This window comes from Sinocyclocheilus grahami, unplaced genomic scaffold, assembly GCF_001515645.1.
Source record: "Sinocyclocheilus grahami isolate Dianchi unplaced genomic scaffold, SAMN03320097.WGS_v1.1 scaffold1682.1, whole genome shotgun sequence".
Taxonomy (NCBI): Eukaryota; Metazoa; Chordata; class Actinopteri; order Cypriniformes; family Cyprinidae; genus Sinocyclocheilus; species Sinocyclocheilus grahami.
Window position 1 is genome coordinate 148,150 of NW_015506861.1, and position 19,097 is coordinate 167,246.

At 38.2% G+C, this 19,097-nt stretch overlaps 1 protein-coding gene across 1 annotated transcript in view; it reads left to right on the forward strand.

Moving 5' to 3' along the window:
• LOC107572016 (polypeptide N-acetylgalactosaminyltransferase 16-like) overlaps nt 1-19,074 on the forward strand; it is a gene marked incomplete at its 3' end in the record, with an annotated part of 47,320 nt that extends 28,246 nt beyond the window's left edge. The window contains exons 5-8 of the mRNA XM_016258419.1: nt 248-313; nt 5,768-5,889; nt 15,532-15,619; nt 18,990-19,074. Of these exons, the coding sequence (XP_016113905.1) occupies nt 248-313; nt 5,768-5,889; nt 15,532-15,619; nt 18,990-19,074 (361 nt within the window). The remainder of the gene's footprint in view (nt 1-247; nt 314-5,767; nt 5,890-15,531; nt 15,620-18,989) is intronic.
• Nucleotides 19,075-19,097: the final 23 nt, after the last annotated feature.

Below are 19,097 nucleotides of genomic sequence, written 5' to 3' on the forward strand. Positions count from 1 at the left end.
TGGTGTGTGTGTCTGTCTGTATGTTTGTGTGTGTGTGTGTGTGTGTGTGTGTGTGTGTGTGTGCGTGCTTGTTTCATTCATGCACTGTTTACATGTATCTTGTGTGTTACAGTCTTAACTGTCCATTAACATGATCATGTTGAAATGTTGATATGCACATGTGCACTCTCTTGTTGGTGCATTCTGGGAAATCTGATGTTCCTATCTCTGTCTCTCTCTCTCTCTCTCTCTGTCTGTCTCTCTGTAGCTGAAGACTGTCGACTGCTCTCTCAGATCCCGAAGGTGCGCTGCCTGAGAAACGAGCGCCGGGAAGGTACGTGTGAGATACATTCATATACTAAACATATTAAATGTTATAATAAATGCATATTGACACGTACTTCCTGCAAAGTTTAAATACACACACTTCTGTTACAAAGTTTTGAGTCAGTGAGATTAAAAATAAATAAATAATAATAAGAAAAATAAATTAATTATTTTATTTAGTAAGTAATGATTAAATTGATCAAAAGTGACAGTAAATACATTTATAATGTTACGAAAGATTTCTATTTCAAATAAATGCTGTTCTTTTCAAATTTCTATTCATCAAAGAATCTTAAAAATAATTGTTTCATGGCTTCCACAAAAATATTCAGCAGCACAACTGTTTTCGACACTGATAATAATCAGAAATATTTCTTGAGCATCAAATCAGCATATTAGAATGATTTCTGAAGATCATGTGACACTGAAGACTGGAGTAATGATGCTGAAAATTCAGCTCTACATCACAGAATAAAATTACATTTTACAATATATTGAAATAGAAAACACTTATTTTAAATTGTAATAATATTTCAAAAAATGTTTTGCTGTATTTTTAATCAAATAATTGCAGCCTTGGTAAGCAGAAGAGACTTCTTTCAAAAACATTAACATTAAACATAAAAAACATTAGATCTGACTGACCCCAAACTTTTATAATGGTATTGTATATCTGCTTAAGGTAAATTAACTTTTAGATGAAGTTAATTCTACCAGATATGGATTAAAATGGCACAAAACTCCCATTCCATGTGGCCTTTCCCAGGTAAAAAAGAAATACACTTAAGTTGTACTAATATCGATGCACTTATTATATTTTTATTATATTATACTAAGTGCATAATAAATGTGTTATTTTGGAACAAAATATATGAAGTGCTCTTTAAGATATGCTTAAGATGAACTTTAAGCTAATTGCAATATATTTGTGTTGTGTTAAAATGGAACAACTTAAAGTAATGTAATTGTACTTCATTATTTACAATACACTTTTATACTTCTTGAAGTACAGTTAGAATATACTGTATTTTAAGCTTCACTTTAATGTGATTCTAGTACATTTTCAATAGCATTTCAACTCATCATAAATCACCAACACACTATTAGTTTGTTATAAAGCTATATTAAAAAGTACAAAAATCATTAAATGAGCATTACACACACTTTCACATCTAGAAAACTTTAATTTGCTATATCTTGTGTACATTACAACAATTAATTCCTTGAGTACTTTTAAAAAGTACAGCAGCATATACAAACTCTTGACCAAAATAATTTATAATAAATTAAAATAAAGATCAGTGAAATGCTATAAAATAACTATTTCAGTCAATTTGTAGAACATTTCTGTTATACCTGTATTACTGGAAAGTACACTATAAATATTCCATCACTGAATAAAAATTTATCACAATGCAATTTTGCGCGCACACACACACACATAAAGAAGTTACTGAAAAACAATAAAGCGCAGGTGTGAATAAAGTGCGTTTTTTTTTTTTTTTTTTTTACAAAGTTAAGCCTGCAAATGGCTAAACCGAACAAAGAAAGAACATTTTAAATGTTACCATCGCCATGTTCAAGTGGAGGATCACTTTTATTTGAGTACGACTTGTTGCATTTTCTGCAACTGAGGGCTTGCAATTCAGACACTGTGGTCTTATGAAAACTGCATCGCAGGGTCTGTGAAAGGAAAAATAATTAATCAGTGGTTTTGAGTGGTGTTTTTGAATATATGTATTTTAATTTGCATAGATATGCATAGAATTTCTGTTCTCACCTTTCAAAGCTTGGACTAAATCCTCATCGAGCTTGACACGAGCGTCTGTTTTTATCCTCTTGACTGTCGTCACCATACAGCACTCTGTGTTACATTGAACATAATGTTAATGAGGCCTAACATCTCTTCGACAGAAGTGCTGAATCCAAAGTTAGCATGACACTCAGAGCCCCAACAGTCACTTTATTAGGAAATATGTGAACCAGAATAAAACCTGTGAGATCCATTGATATGAGATTAAAAGATTTATTTTTAAAATGAAACCAGAAACTTTGCAATATTTGCCCGCTCTTCTTTGCAGAAATACGGTGGTTGAGAAGTGCAAAACAAATCACAATTCTGAAAACAAAATAACAAATTACAAACGCAAATGCAAATCTAAAAAACAAAATAACAATTCCGAAAACACAACAACAATTCCGAAAACATTATAACAAGTCAGAAAACACAACGACAAATCAGACAAACCGGAAGAGGTAGGTATAGTTTGAGACAGCGCCATTGGTTTAATAGAATAGATTACTTACCGCTGACTGGACGAGACATCTGTCAATCAAATTATACAGGAAGAACAGCAGACTAGCGGTAGAAAGAACTGAGATGGTATTAAAGTAGCTCAGTTTAAATGTATTGTATGAATTGCCCTTACTATGGAATAAAAATATGCATACATTTACAACACTGTACTCTGTATTATATTACCTTTGAATCAGAATACAAAAAACTAGTTAACGCTATTGCGAGGGTGTTGCTACAGCATCTGGCAGTGACGTAAATTTGACAGTTCTCTCTTCTGACTGCCGTTATCAGTATCTCTCTCATTTTTTTATTCTTTTTATAAGTCGTGAAAATACTATTGTGGGTTTTTCTTTTGCTATTTGAGCAAATGGGAATGCAAAAAAAAAACAGGCAGAGGTGTGTTAAATTAGGATTTTTTTATGTGGGGCGGAGAGAATTTAAAGGGGAGAATATAAATACAAAATATTTTAAGAGTTCAACAGTCTTTTTATTAGGAAAATTAAATGAATTGAGTTATATCAAACAGCATTAAGACCGTTTCCGTATGGCAGTTGCCATACCCTAGCCCAGTCAGGTGTGCCATGAAAAATTATCCAAACTTAATATCTCTATTATATTTCGTTATTATTATTTCAGAGGGTTAAATCAGAGGGTTTTTTACAAATATTTAACCAATAATAAAACTTAATAACGCCATTGAATCCTTAAACTGTCAGCGAAACCTCATAACTTCACCCCGCCTCCATTCAGATTGACACACCGCGCACAGGAGGAGACAGATCTCCAGATCTCACAGGAGGAGACTTTTTTTTCAGATTTTTGCAATGCAAGGGTAAATAAATAACTGACGTTTGAATAGTACAGCTATTTAAAGGCTAATGTGTTTGTGTGTTTGAAGAGTGGAGAAGTAGGCTGTTTGCCATCTAGTTGTAGCCAATATACTTTTTGTACATTTTTAATATCCTGTGCATATCACGCTTCATCATTTATATCATGAGATTTTGGCCAAGTATATTAAACAACAAGAAAAACTAAGCACCCATATAGCTACAATAAATGTTATATAACCTGTAAAAGTTGATGAAAGTGTATAATGCAATGCACTTGCTGCCTCAGATGCAGCCGTTCTATAGACAGACAAAACACAGATCTCCGTCATTCGCTGGTCAAAAACCTTGTTAACTCAATTTGAGCTTGATTTTCATATAATGTTAAGTGCAAATGTCTGATACAATACCAACACTGACGACGCAGTGTTTAATTGTTGATTTGTCCCCTTTCTATCTTTTTCCCCTGTTTGCTATTTCAGTGTGCCATGGGATTGCTTTATTTATCAACCCCCCCCCTGTAACAGCTGTACACAAAAGCTGCGCAACTCTCATAAACGCTACTTTATCAGGCAGTATTCAGGCATTATAATTTAGATGAGATGAAAATGACATTGGTCTGCAGAGGCCTATACTTGGATTTGTCATTGTATTTTCTGACTTGCTATTTTGTTTTCAGATGTGTCATTGTGTTTTTTTAACTTGTTATAATGTTTTCTGAATTGTTATTTAGTTTTTTAGATTTGCATTTGCATTTGTAATTTGTTATTTTGTTTTCAGAATTGTGATTTGTTTTGCACTTCTCGGCCACCGTACAGAACTGCTCAGCTGATCAAAAGCTGATCACAGTTGAAAGTCAAATGGCTTTGTGTGCCATTGAGTTTACAAGTCATTTTTCCTATATATATATATATATAAATTCTGTAATCAAGTACTCTGTTTCATGTTGTTCCAAACCCTTCGAGACTTTCGTTCATCTTCGAAACAAAAACTGATGTATTTTAATGAAATCTGATTTATGTCCCTCCGCTGAAAGTCACCAAAATTGTTCACATTTCATGACTTCAAACATTGCAAAAGTAATCCATTTGAATCGATTGGTTTCTCCCAAGTCCTCTAAAGAGATGTGATTGCTCTATATGACTTAACAGTTTTAATTTAAACTTTTATTCACATCCATCAACGCACATACACACAACCAACAGAACTAGTAAACGGTAGCTCAGATATGTTTGCCCGATGCTCGAGAACCAATCAGGTTCTGTAACACGTGTTACGCAAGCACGCCTAAACTTCCACAAAAGCCAATGAGGTTTGTTTTCGCGCGTCACGTGGTAAGCTGAGCTTGTTTGAATTTAGGTACATAAACAAGTAAATAAATAGTTGTTTTAAGCATATCTTTGGAAATATGATTCATGATGCACTTCAAATGATTCAATGCTGAAATGCTTGTGGAAATACAGTTAAATAGTAGCCTATTACAATTAATATATCATGTATTTAAAAGAATACATGATATATCATGTATTTAAATTTTTGAAATTAAAATATATTTGAATTGTATTGCAAAACAGACTAGTATTCTTTTACAAGTACAAACAAGTAAAACCGAACAATATATTGATTTTAAATATGCTATTTTACTAAGGCGTAGTTGACAACAATGTAAGAATGGTACAATGTAAGATTACTTTTGCTTATTTTATAGATAATGTATTTGTGAGTGAATTAATATACTTTATGAAATATATTAAAAGGTTAAAAATGTTTTTTAACTTATCTTCCTTTTGAAAAGCAGGCTGAAGCACATGTTCATTACATAAACATTTAAATATATATTGCAGTATGTCTACATATGGTTTATAAGTAAGATACATATACTTTAAAATCACTAAAAGCTGTATCATTTTACTATGTCCTTACACAAAGTAAACATAAAATATACTTTTAAGTAAGAGTAAAATAAGTATGTTTTCTGTAAATACACTAAAATGTCACAAATGTATGCTTGTGTTTTAACATATTTATTAAAAGCGTAACTAAGCATATATTTATTACCAAAGTACTTCTAGTATGCATTTTAAAAATATATTAAAATGCAATTCAATACATTTTTAACACACTTCAAGTAAGCTTGTTAGGAGTGCAATTGTACTATAAATATACTATCTGAATTTCAAGTATATTTGTAATACATTTAAGAGTACTTCTTTTTCACCTGGGTTAACCTGAGAAACAAGCCTCAGCTGATAATGGTATTATTTAGTGTTGTTATAATTATTTTGGAATGGCGATGTGTTATGAATGGGAATGAACATGTGTTGGTGCTGGTCAGGTCTGATCCGGTCTCGTGTCAGAGGGGCGTCTGCGGCTTCGGCCTCCATCCTCACCTTCCTGGACAGTCACTGTGAGGTCAACACAGACTGGCTGCAGCCCATGATCCAGAGAGTCAAAGAGGTACGTCTGCTCACGTCTACACTAACACAACACATGTCATCATGAACACGCCTCTGGTTGTGCAAAACAAAACCTCTTGCTATTGGTCAGACCACATAACCTAAATAAATCTAAAATGACAAAATATTTACAAATTAGCAAATATCAAGCGTAGCGTTAGTTCTGGCAGGTCACATCAGTCAAGCTCACATCAGCTGACTGTCAGCTGATCCACGTCTACCAATAGGGAAACGATGCCTATCACAGCATCCTTATATAAGGTCCTTCAGTATTATCAGCAGCTTTCTTGTTGGCTCAATAGCTAATTACCCTCCTCCATCCCCAGCTCCTCCTCTCGTTCAGTTAGGATTCGGCCTTCTGATTCCCTTTTAAATCAGACTAATTTCTAAAATATGAACATTAATGATATCTGCAGTACATTTATGTTGGTTCTGATCTGTTTAACCTATAGGGGGCTTATCGCTGCTCTCCCTGCTCTTGTCCATGCTAGGCTGCATGTATGCGCAGGGAGTTCTTGCCCAGAACAGAACCATATGCCAATCCAAACTGATGATAGGGGTCCTGACAGAAATATATTATAACTTTCCCAGACTGGTAGTTATTTAATAATAACTTATCTAGATCAGTGCTTCTAATGACAGAGTAAGACAACAGGAACAAAACAATGCTAAATAAAAATAAAATGACTAAAAATAAAACTAACCTTATAATCATGCATAGTTGGATAAGCAAAATTAATTTTGGTTTGGCTTTATGAACTTTTAAATAAAATTAAAAAAAACTTCCCATGTAAAGTATACTGGTCAAAGGTTTGAAATTATTACATTTTCTTAAATGTTTTTGAAGTAGTCTCTTGTGCTCACCAAGGTTGCATTTATTTGATCAAAAATACAGTTAAACAGTAATGTTTGAAATATTATTACCTTTTAAGAAATGTTTTTCTATGTGAATATTGCTGACAAGACGTGAGACGTGCGGATCCATGTGCAAGCTTTTATTAAAGCAGAAGAGGTCAGAAACACAAGCAGGGTCGAACAATGGCAAACAGGTATATGGCGGGCAAGACACAAGAATAATCCTAGGACTAGCGTAGGTCAACGATCGGCGAACAGAATCAAAAGGGCGAGACTAGAGGGGATAAATCCAGGAAAACAGGCAAAGATCAGAAACCGGGAAAACAGACAAGGCTAGGACTGGGAAACTAACGAGGGCTCTGTAAAGTAGCTATCACTGCTTGCGATAAGCGCATACAATACTCGGCCGAGAATGGTTGTTTGAGTGAGTGTTAAATAGTGAGTGAGTAATATGAAACAGCTATGTGCAATCAGTGCTGTGTGCAATCAGTGCAATGAATGATGGGATATGTAGTCCGGGATGAAATGCAACAGTTTGTGTAGTGCGAGAGTCAATGTAATGGAAAGGGTGACCTCTGATGGTAAGCAGACGGAAGTTCATGGACCGGATTCATGACAAGGACGTTCCCAGAAAAGATTCCAGTTATTAACAGAGGAGTTTCTGTACTCCATGGCATGTTCTAATAGATTTATGTAAAATGGGCCCCACTCCAGCCCTACCAGAAAGATGTCCTTGATATTTTTGATTACAACTTTTGTGTCCTGAACAAAGCTGGAAGAGTGGATACCAACGGTTTAATAAAAAAATAATATATTGTGTGGATGGTTCTTATAAGAAATCATAGGGCACCCAGGAGGTGGTTTGTTTAAATGTTTATGAATATTGGAAATTTATAGAAACATGCAATACATAGATTTATATCATAGAGGAATTTGAATTTGTTATCCTAACAAATTCATATTTTCTCTTGCAATCAGTGAGCAAAGATAACAGTTCCTTTTTTGATTGATTTTTATTAATTATCATTTAAATAATGATTTTAAATCAATAATGAACAACACAAGATCAAAATAAAGACAAGGAGAGGGAGAAAAAAGACAAATAATCAATGACTTCCAAGTCTTACAAAACAATGCTGTAAAATATGATGTTGTAAAATCTGATTCAAATTTTAAATGTTTCACCCCAATTAAGATAAGACAATTTAAACAGAGAGTATATTAAAAAAAGCCTTGAATAAAGTAAAACATAAGAATATTATTTCCACAAGACCATATTTTGTTACTGAATAGAGTGCTGCCTCACATGATATTAAAAACATAATCAATAAGAACTGGAGAAGTATCCAAAGTAAAGTCTATGTGAAATTTTCCAGAATTCCAGAACCAATTGTGAGCTATAAAAAAAAGCTCAGACTTTAAAAGACAGAGTTGTGAGAAGTCAAGGCTGAGTGTTCAGAGGCAGCCTCCTTGGCTGGGTCGGGACAGGACAACAGTTCCCAAACGACCTCCTGGGCCGAAACAGGACAGACAGAGAGTTCATAGGCGACCTCCTTGGCCGGAACAGGACAAGCAGTTAATACGCATATCTGAATAATATGAGTGCTGTAAGAAATCTAATGATACACACTGAAAGAAACACTGTGTGCTCTCCTCAACACTTTGAAAAAGAATCAGTGTCTGAAGCCTTGAGCAACAGTCGGTTAGATTTAAACAGATAAACACTGCTTGAAACATATGGGGCGTGAAAACTATTTGAATTTTGTCATTTTGAATTGAAAAATAATTTTTGTGACACATTTTTTATGGATTTGTATTTTTAAACAGCAGATGTTTAGGTTTTTAAAGGTGAAATTAGTTGTAAATACTGAGATCATCAAGAGAAAGAAGAAATTCTGAATTATGTAATATTAGAATTTGAATGATTACCACTAGTTTCACTCCTAAAAATTCAGAACACAGAAATACAAATCTATTAAATGCGCCACAAAAAAATCTATTTTTGTTAAATGTCAAAATTTAGATTTACAAAATGCTTTTATTTTTTATTTATTTATTTTTATTTTTTATATTTATTTATTTAATTTTTACTGACAAGCCATGGGCTTCTTCTGAGATGAGTGTCCTGATGTCAAATGCTGTATGAATCTGCTGTAGGTGGGGTGTGTTATAGATGGATTTCTGAGCACAGAGTTCAGCGTGTTTGTGTACAGCGCCAGCTCTAATTGAAAACACTTGTTTTACTTATACAGTTGCAACTGGCTTAACTTTGGCTTAACTTCCCCGGCACAAGTTTTTTTTCATGTGACACTTGCAGGTTTACATGCTTGAAAATAGTTTTATGTATGCACAAGTATATGCACAGCAGCAAGCAAAGTTTCAAAGTAGCAAATCTTGCAAAGAACACACTATGCTCTGCATCAGTGAATGCTGCACATTCACAGAGCCTTTACACAGAGTCAGATGATGCATTTCTGCAATGATCAACATCCTAAATCTAGCCACATTTTTCATTTTTTAAATATTGAATATGCATTTATAACACTATACTTTGTGTTATATTACCTTGGCAATAAAATTGTAACATGTATGTCTTGTGTTTCTGTTGTGTTGTTGGCTTGACCTAGTTTTCCTGTCTTCTGATTTAGTTCATTTTTTCCACCTGTTGTCTTGTTAATTACCTCATTAGTTCCTTTGTTTGGTTCATGCTTATAAGTCCTCAGTTCTCCCTCAGTGTTATATTTGGCATGTTTATATTGGCATGTAATTCATTCCTGTCTCCAGTATCTTTGTTATTAATGTCTATTCCCTAGTGTTTATCTGCGTCTTCGTGAGCTTTCTTACGCGGACCATAACAAAAATACAGTTGCTGAGGGAGAGATGATAAATTTGACATCTTTCTCTCTTCTGAATGCCATGATCCTTCTCTTCATATTTTTTTTCCTCTTTTGGAGAAAAAAATATTTTAATTTATTTAAACAATTTAGTTTATATTATACTACTGGTTTTGGCTGATCTGTTTGGATGGCTTTAGAGTTTTAGAAGATCCAGTAATAACATTAAATTAAACATTAAATAAAATTTTAACACATGCATGGATGTTCCCTATCAAAAGCTACTCTCAATGCTGCGTTTCAATAACTGGTCGTGAAGAACGTGTGTCAACACATGTGTCAGCCAAGAAGTCAGTCGGGCAGTCGGCAAACTAAAGTTGGACTGGCCGCAGGAGACCCCCAAATGCTCGAAGCTTGATGACAGATTACTGTCAGGTGGCCAAGGGGAGGGAAGGAGGGTCTCTCCCCTTCTTTGGCGATCTCCATGGCGAGTTAACTCATTCATGGAGTAAGCCCTATTCGTCCCATGTCTTTGTGCCTTCAACGTCAATTTATTCGACTATCATGGATGCAAAGGCACAGGGCTACATGATGATTCCCCAGGTGGAAGATACGTTTATGGGCTATCTCTCCCCTGGGAGCTCATCCTCTCTGAAAAAAACAATGCTCCCACCAAGCCCTGTAGGTTGACATCCTCACTGGGGGGGAAAGCATTCCAAGCAGCGGATAAGGCTGGTGCTGCCCTGCACACCATGGCGGGTTTGTAGGTGTACCAGGCTGACCTGCTCAAGGACTTGAGCATGAGCCTGGCCATTGTTTTCCGAATTTCGCTGGCCCACAGACCTGTCTCTCTGTGCGACTAAGCCGACGGCCTGTGCCATTGGCCATTCAATGGCACCTATGGTCTCCACGGAGAGGCACATGTGGCTGAACCTCATGGGCATCAAGGGCATCATATTACTCCTTGATGCCCCCATCTCTCCTTCCGGCCAATTTGGTGGCTCTGTTGACACAGTCGTCTCCAGCTAAATGTTAAATGTTTGGTTGCCTCCTGCCATGTTTCAGGACACCGAACATCTAATATTCCCCAAGCAAAGTGAAGTGTCAAAACTAGTGCCCCTTTCAGAGAAATTGGCAGCATGGAAACTACTGCCAAATATCTCTCCGTGGGTCAAAAGGACAGTAGAGAAAGGCTACAGGATACAGTTTGCGCGTCGCCCTCCGTGTTTCAACGGTGTGTTCTCCACTTCTGTGAAACCGGAATAAGCACATTTGTTGACACAGGAATTGCAAGCTCTGCTGAACAAAGGGGCCATAGAAAGTGTTCCCCTGCCAGACAGAGAGTCAGGCTACTACAGCCGGTATTTTCTGGTTCCCAAAAAGGTGGGGGTTTGCATCCAATTTTAGATCTTTGTGGGTTGAACCGCTACCTCAGAACATAGAAACATAGAAATCCTGCCACAACACAGGAAGTTCCTGAGGTTCGCTTTCGGGGGCAAAGCTTACCAGTATCTGGTTCTTCCATTCGGCCTAGCCTTGTCACCCCGCACATACACAAAATGCATGGATGCAACACTGGCTCCTCTGCGAGTCCAGGGCATTCACATTTTAAATTACATAGACGACTGGCTGATTTTGGCTCAGTCTCAAGAGCTTGTGCTTCGACATTGGGATGTTGTCCTAGCTCATCTCGAATCTCTGGGATTGAGACCCAATGCCAAGGAAAGCATTCTCTCTCCTGCCCAGAGGACAATGTATTTGGGGGTTGTATGGAATTCGATCACAATGCGGGCACAGCTGTCTCGTGCATGTGTCGACTCCATTCTAAACACCCTAAAGAATATCAAGCTTGGCCAGAATGTTACTTTCCATTACTTTGAAAGGGTTCTAGGTCTCATGGCAGCTGCATCCACGGTGATACCTTTGGGCCTCCTGCACATGAGACCATTTCAGTTGTGGCTCAGAGCTAGGGAATTTCATCTAAGGGCCAACCCCCAGAGGCAAATAAGGGTTATGCGCCAGGGGCTTCGTACCCTTTCTATGGGGTTCAGACCCCGGTTTCTGACTTTGGGTGCCACTCTAGGTGCGTGTTGTCGTTGCAAGATGCTAACAACAGACGCTTCCCTCACGGGCTGGGGTGCGGTCTTAGATGGCCGTCCAGCCCAAGGGATCTGGAGAGGTCATCTTCTCGACTGGCACATCAATTACCTTGAAATGAAGGCTCTATTTCGGGCCCTGAAATACTTCCTCCAGCAGTTAAGAGGCTACCATGTGCCAGTGTGGGTGGACAACACTGCGGTAGTCTCTTACATAAATTGCCATGGCGGACTACAGTTGCGCCGCCTGAACTGGCTAGCGCAGCAGGTTCTTCTTTGGGCACAGAACAGGTTCCTGTCCCTCAGGGCGATTTACATTCCCGGGCATATGAATGTGGCAGCAGAAGTAGTCCACCCCGAAGTAGTCAGTCAAATCTGGGAAAGATTTTACGAAGCAGAGGTGGACCTCTTTGCTTTGCAGGGGACAGAACAATGTCCCCTCTACTTCTCTCTGACTCCTCCAGCTCCCCTGGGTCTGGACGCAATGGCCCACACGTGGCCCAGACTACATCTTTACGCATTTCCCCCGATCGCTCTGCTCCCAGGAGTCCTGGCCAAGGTCTGTCAACAAGGGTCTCGCCTCTTACTGATAGCGCCCCATTGGCCGACCTGACTGTGGTTCTCAGATCTAATATCTCTCCTCGATGGCTCACTATGGGCGATTCCGGTCAGGAGGGATCTCCTATTTCAGGTGCAGGGGACAGTATTTCATCCCCGGCCCGAGCTCTGAAACCTTCATGTCTGGCCCCTGTGGGGGACCAACTAAGAGATGCTACATGTAGGCTTCCAGCCGATGTAGTACAGATGATTCTGAGTGCTAGGGCTCCCTCCACTAGAAGAAGTTATGCCCTCCGATGGCGTGTTTTCGAAAGGTAGTGTATGACACACCATGCAGACCCAGTTCACTGCCAAGTTGTTTCAGTGCTAGAGTTCCTGCAAAAAACACTGTCCTCAGGTACATGTCTTGGTACTCTCAGAATCTATGTGGCTGCTATTTCGGCTTGCCACGCTCTGATTGACAGGATCTCTGTGGGAAAGCACCCTCATGTCACCAGCTTCATTCATGGAGCTAAGTGGTTGAGGCCGCCCACCAGAGCGACAGTCCCTTCGTGGGACTTAACTATAGTGCTCGAGGGTCCAGTTGGGACCCCTTTCGAACCACTTGTGTCAGCGCCTGTCAAGTTTCTGACTCTAAAGTTGGGTTTTCTCATGGTTATTACTTCTCTAAAGAGAATTGGGGATTTGCAGGCTCTGTCAGTCTTGCCATCCTACTTAAATTTTGCCCCTGGGCTGGTCAAAGCTATTTTGCATCCTCATCTTCCCTATCTTCTCAAAGTTCCATTCTCGACCTTAAATCCAGTCATTCTTGAAGCCTTCTGCCCTCCACCGTTTACGGCACCAGAGCAGGAAAGACTTCACTTACTGTGTCCAGTATGTGCTCTTCAGATTTACGTCCACTGCACTAGCCAGTGGCATAAGTCGGAGCAGCTTTTCATATGCTATGGGGGCCGCAACCGTGAGACCTGCCATGAGACAAACAATGTCATATTTGGTGAGGGATGCTGTAACAAAGTTCGTAGTTTGGGAAGGAGACGGGAACCGGCGAACATTTAAACACTTTTAAACCAACACAAAATGAAAGTAAAGCGGCAGCCCCTCGCGGACAACTGCCGCACACAAAACACAAAATAAAGTCCAGGCCTGGTCTTCTCTCGTCTTGCACTGTCGTCACTCCTCCTTTTATCCTTCTGGAGCTCCTCCATGGAACTCGAGACCGGTGTGTGGCGCAGGTGTCGTGCATTATCACTTACTCCACTGGCCTTGCTCTGTTCCCACAGCTCTCGGCCCCGCCCCCACTCATCACAGATGCTATTGCCCTAGCCTATGAGGCACGCAGTCAAGCTTCGCCTCTAGGAGTTAGGGCCCATTCAAATAGGAGGGTTGCATCCTCTATGGCTTTAGCAAGAGTTCTCCCTTTGAGACGTAGGCGTGCCTGGACATCCCTTCAGACAAAGGTATAACCTGCAGGTGTGTCTGTTTCACGTCTATTTATAATCCCGCAGGTGCACATAATCAAATGACGTCACCCACAAAGGTTATTTTAGCCAATTCTTGGCATCTTTGACACAGTGCTTCACAACCGGTCGAACAAAGAATGTTCTCATAAGCGTTATTGAAACGCAGCATCTCGTTCTCGCTTTTTCAGGGAACAGGGTTACAGTCAAGTAACCCGAGACAAATCATTCATAATAAGATCCATAAAATGAATTTAGAAAATAGATGAAATTTCATTTCATGCTCTAAAAAATGTCCTCCTAATTCAACTTAAAACCTTATTTTGAGTTTAAATTTAAGCCTTAAATTTAACAATATTTAATCGCATATGATGCGATTTCAATTTTTCCTTTCTCTTTGGAGTGTTACAAGCTCTTGGTGCATAAAGAAGATCTGTAAAGTTGCAAAGACTAAAGTCTCAAATCCAAAGAGATATTCTTTATAAAAGTTCAGAGTCAGCCACACCTACCTAAAACGGCTCGTTCTAACACGCCCCCACATATCTACCTCACTATGTGGGAAGATTTGCATAACGCCACCCAAATGTTCACGCAAAGAAAGGCGTAACTTTTATTCTCACTGTAGTATTGTTGACGCTGCAACCATGTCGTGAAGATGCTGTGTGCTTCGTTGTGAAAGCGAAACTACTTTGTCTGGTCTACCAAAAGAGGACGTCCAAGCGGAGTCCAGCTCGGGGTCGTCACATGTGGTTGCCGCTCATTCGTCGGATCCGCCGGGCGCGCCGTTCTTGACCCCGCTGCCTCAGCTCACTCTAGCCCAGCCTCAGCTCACGCTAGCCTGGCCTCAGTTTACTCTAGCCCGGCCTCAGCTCACTCTATCCCGGCCTCAGCGCACGCTAAGCCGGGGCTTCCCCTCACGCTAGGCTGTTGTTTTTCATTGTGAAAGCGAAACTACTTTGTTTGGTCTTCCAAAAGAGGACACGACTACAAATCAGTGGTTAAGTTGTATTTACAACACTGTTCCAGAACAGTTTAACCCAAATATCCAGATGTGTGCAGCACATTTTATGGAGGACTGTTTACTGATCCTGGGAGAGTAGACTACAATGACGGCTGTTCTGACTCACAGTCTGTAAGTACGTTTTCATTTAAAGGATTTGCCACTGATGATTTAAACGCGAGTTTTGGGCAGTGTAGAGTAGCACCTGTTTTTTGTCATTTCTCTGATCACAAATGCAGATAGAGTTTTATGTTTACGCGGCGCAATGCAATGCAACGCAACGTGTAAAAAGACAGTATAAGTCATTATAATCAGTAATTATGTCCCCACTGGATGCAACAAATGCCTCGTTTGTAATGGGTTTTAATGTTTTTCTCTCATCGCTCCGGCCGGGACACGCCATCAACAGTATGTGAGGGGCTTAACATTTCCGTCTCACACTTGAGGTATTCGGCCAATCACAACGCACTGGATAGCTGGCCAATCACAGCACACCTCGCATTTTCGGACCGATGAGCTTTGTAAAAATCGGCGCATTTCAAAAAGGCGGGGCATAGAGGAGAAACAATAATGTACAGTATGTGGAAAATAATGTGTTTTTTAACTTTAAACCGCATAAACACATTTCATTACACCAAATAGACCAAATAATGTTATTTTTAGCAGCATCATATGGCCCCTTTAAGAAAGTTCAGCAGGGTCTTCATGGAGACACACAAATGGCTTGTGTCCTCCTTTCTGCTTGTATGGCCTGAAATTCAATAATTACTAAATAAATCAAATAATTGCAAAGCTTTTTACCCATAATTACACTGGTCATTTGTGGTTTGTGTTCTCTTGTAGGATCACACGCGTGCGGTCAGTCCCATCATTGATGTGATCAGTCTGGATAATTTTGCCTACCTGGCCGCTTCTGCAGACCTGAGAGGAGGTGAGAGAGATCTCACTGCTTTAGCACACAAAAACAAACAAACAAAAAAAAAATCTCTTTAATGTATCAATTTAATCTCTTTAATATTTGTTTCTATGCAATGAGAGTAAAAGGAGAAAGATGTTTCTGATGAGAATAATCTCACACGTTTCTCCTCTAACGTCTTCGATATCTCAGACTGTGCTCAGATTTGCCAAGACGCCAAAGTCTGCAATCAATAGATCTCATTATGAACCAGTGTTATTTTACTATTACTTATATACTATTATAATATTTATTAGTATTTTAAAATTAACTTTTATTTTCATATTTTTTAGTTTGCATTTTAATTTTAGTTTGTTTTAGTAATTTTGATATTGATTGATATTGTTTGTAAAAATTTGACTCATTTATGTCTAATTTTATTGTTATCAAGGAATATTAGGAGACAAACATATGAGACAGAGTTGATACTTAAAGCACAACTCAACTCAGCGGTTGTTTATAAAGCACTTTCAAAATCATGAAAATTGACCAAATTGCTGTACAGTGATAATAAAAAAAAATAACCTTACGAACATACAATACCAACACAGCATGACACCAATATAAACTGTACAACGAAATCACTCACATTAATCCGACCCACTCAAACGCCAAAAGCCTGATGAAATAAGTCTTTAAGTTCCTTTTAAAAATGTCCATAGTTGATGAAGATTTTATGAATAGTGGCAAGGCATTCCAGAGCTTAGGAGCCGCAACTGAAAAGGCGCGATCTCCACTACGCCTTAAACGAGACTGAGGAACCGTTAAGAGCAAGTTCTGAGAAGAGCGCAGATGACGTTGAGATTGGTAAGGAGACAGCATGTCCTTTATATATTTAGGAGCCTGATTGTGCAATGCTTTGTACACAAACATTAACACCTTGTACTGAATTCTATAATTTACAGGTAACTAGAGAAGAGATATCAACACAGGCGTTATATAATCCCGTTTTATTAATTAGAAGTCTCACAGCAGCATTTTGAACATACTGAAGACAAGTAACCAGAGATTCACTTAGGCCTAAATATAAAGCATTGCAATAATCCAATCTTGTGGAAATGAAAGTATGCATAACAGTTTCCAGATCCTTGGTAGAAAGGATAGGTTTCAATTCAGATAACTGATTCAGAATAACTGAAAAAAAGGTCCTTTCACAACACTGTTTACTTGGTGATCAAAGCAGATATCTGAGTCCTAATTACTCCTAAATTCTTCCCAAAACTATGCATGTTGTTTGACAATAGGCCATAACTCTCAACCAGTTCTTTCTCAGGGAGTCTATTCCCAAATATAATAAACTCGGTCTTATCCTCATTTAATTGTAGGAAATTATTTGTTAACAATCCCTTTACCTCAGTCAAACACATAGAAGAATTAGCAAATGATGTACAGTCATCACACCCAAGAGGAAGGTACAGTTGTAAATTATCCACATACAAATGATAATTTATATTGTATTGCCTAAAAATCGACCCTAAAGACAACATGTATAACAAAAACAGGGTTAGACCAATAATCGATCCCTGTGGAACACCCCAAGAGATAGTCGCAGGTCCAGAAACAAAATTACAGATGTTTACAGCGCATGTCCGATCCTGCAAATAAGAAGAAAACCACTGAAGGGCAACACTGTTTGTCCCTACATGGTCTCTAAGGCGTTCTACATGACATGACATGATCTATTGCAGTAAGGGTGGGAAAACTTGTCCCTTCCAGGCCACTTTCCTTCAGAGTTTAGCTCCAACCCTAATCAAACACACCTGATCCAGCTAATCATTGTCTTCAAGACTACTAGAAGGCTATAGGCAGGTGAGTTTTATCAGGGTTGGATCAAATCTCTGCAGGAAAGTGGCCCGGAAGGGCCAAGTTTGCCCATCACTGATCTATTGTATCGAAGGCTGTGCTCAAATCTAACAGCATTAAGGCAACCCATTTCCCGAAGTCAATATTTAACAAAATATAATTTGTAACTTTTAATAACGCTGATTCAGTACTATGTTTAGTTCTAAATCCAGACTGAAAAGTATCCATTATACCATTTTCAGTCAAGAAATCAACAAGTTGAAAATGGACAACCTTCTCCAAGATGTTATTCATAAAAAACTATTTAGAAATGGGTCTGACATTTTTTAAATCCTGTGAATTCAAGTTCGTTATCTTTAAAACAGGTTCAATGATTGCATGCTTAATCGCTGATGGTACAGTGCCATAAAATAAACTACTATTAATAATCAATAGAATAAAAGGACCAATAATGTCTGCAACCTCCTTAAAAAATCGTGAAGGAGGAACACTCTAATGATACTCAAACAATTGTTTTACTCAAACAATAAGAAGGATTCATTGCATCGATTACAACATTGCCTACTGGTAAAATTTTCAAGCATATAAAATCAACCTTATCAATTAAATATTTTTTTAAACTCTCACACAAGTCTTTAGTCGCAGTAGAGAAAATATTAATAGACAGACTCAGTACCTTATCTATGGCTGCAAACAAAACCTTCGGGTTATTTACATTATGCAATATAATTAGCTAGAAATAAGATCTAGCTGCTTTAACAGCATCTTGATATTGTCATAGAGATTCTCAGAGGTTATCATAAGATACTTGTAACTTATCTTTAAGCCACTTATGCTCGGCACACCGACAAACTCACATAAGATCCCAAGTGACATTTTAACCACAGTTGATTGTTCACCTGAGCTTTGAAGGATAAACTGGTTCATTTATAAAGTCTGATATACCAGCTGATATATTATTATTTTTTGCTTGGCTGATGAGTGTCGGAAGCATCTTTTATTTTGACAACGGAAAAAACACCAACACCTGAGCACAGATTTCAAATGTTGTACTATATCCAGTACTATGTACTATATCCAGTTTGCTGCCATGTCATATTCATCTCATATGTAAAATCAGCATTAACTGGTCTTTGAGAAAATATGTTTCCCAGTGTGTAGCGCGCTGTTAGCTTTTATTCAGGTTTTTAACTATTTCTTTATTTGTGAAAAATACTATAGTTTACATTTATTAATTTGCCAGGCTCTACTGCTTGAACTACAGGGAAGCATTTTATACTATGAAAAATACTGTAACAGGATTACAGAATCAAGAAGTCACTAAATTAATACTTTTATTTTACAGGTTAATTTTTTTTGCAGTTAATTATTTCAGTTTAGTTTGTAAATTAAATTACATTTCATCGCAGCAGTTGTTTTGCACGTTGTTTAAATGACATCATGTGTATGGTATCGGCCATCAAAATATCAGTCGACCGATTAAAAATTACTGCATGTGTTGATTCCAGAAATAACTGCCTCACTTTTTCCCCTCTGATGTCAGGTTTCGACTGGAGTTTACACTTCAAATGGGAGCAGATTCCTATAGAACAGAAAATGGCTAGGAATGACCCAACACAACCGATCAGGTCTCTCTCTCTCTCTCTCTCTC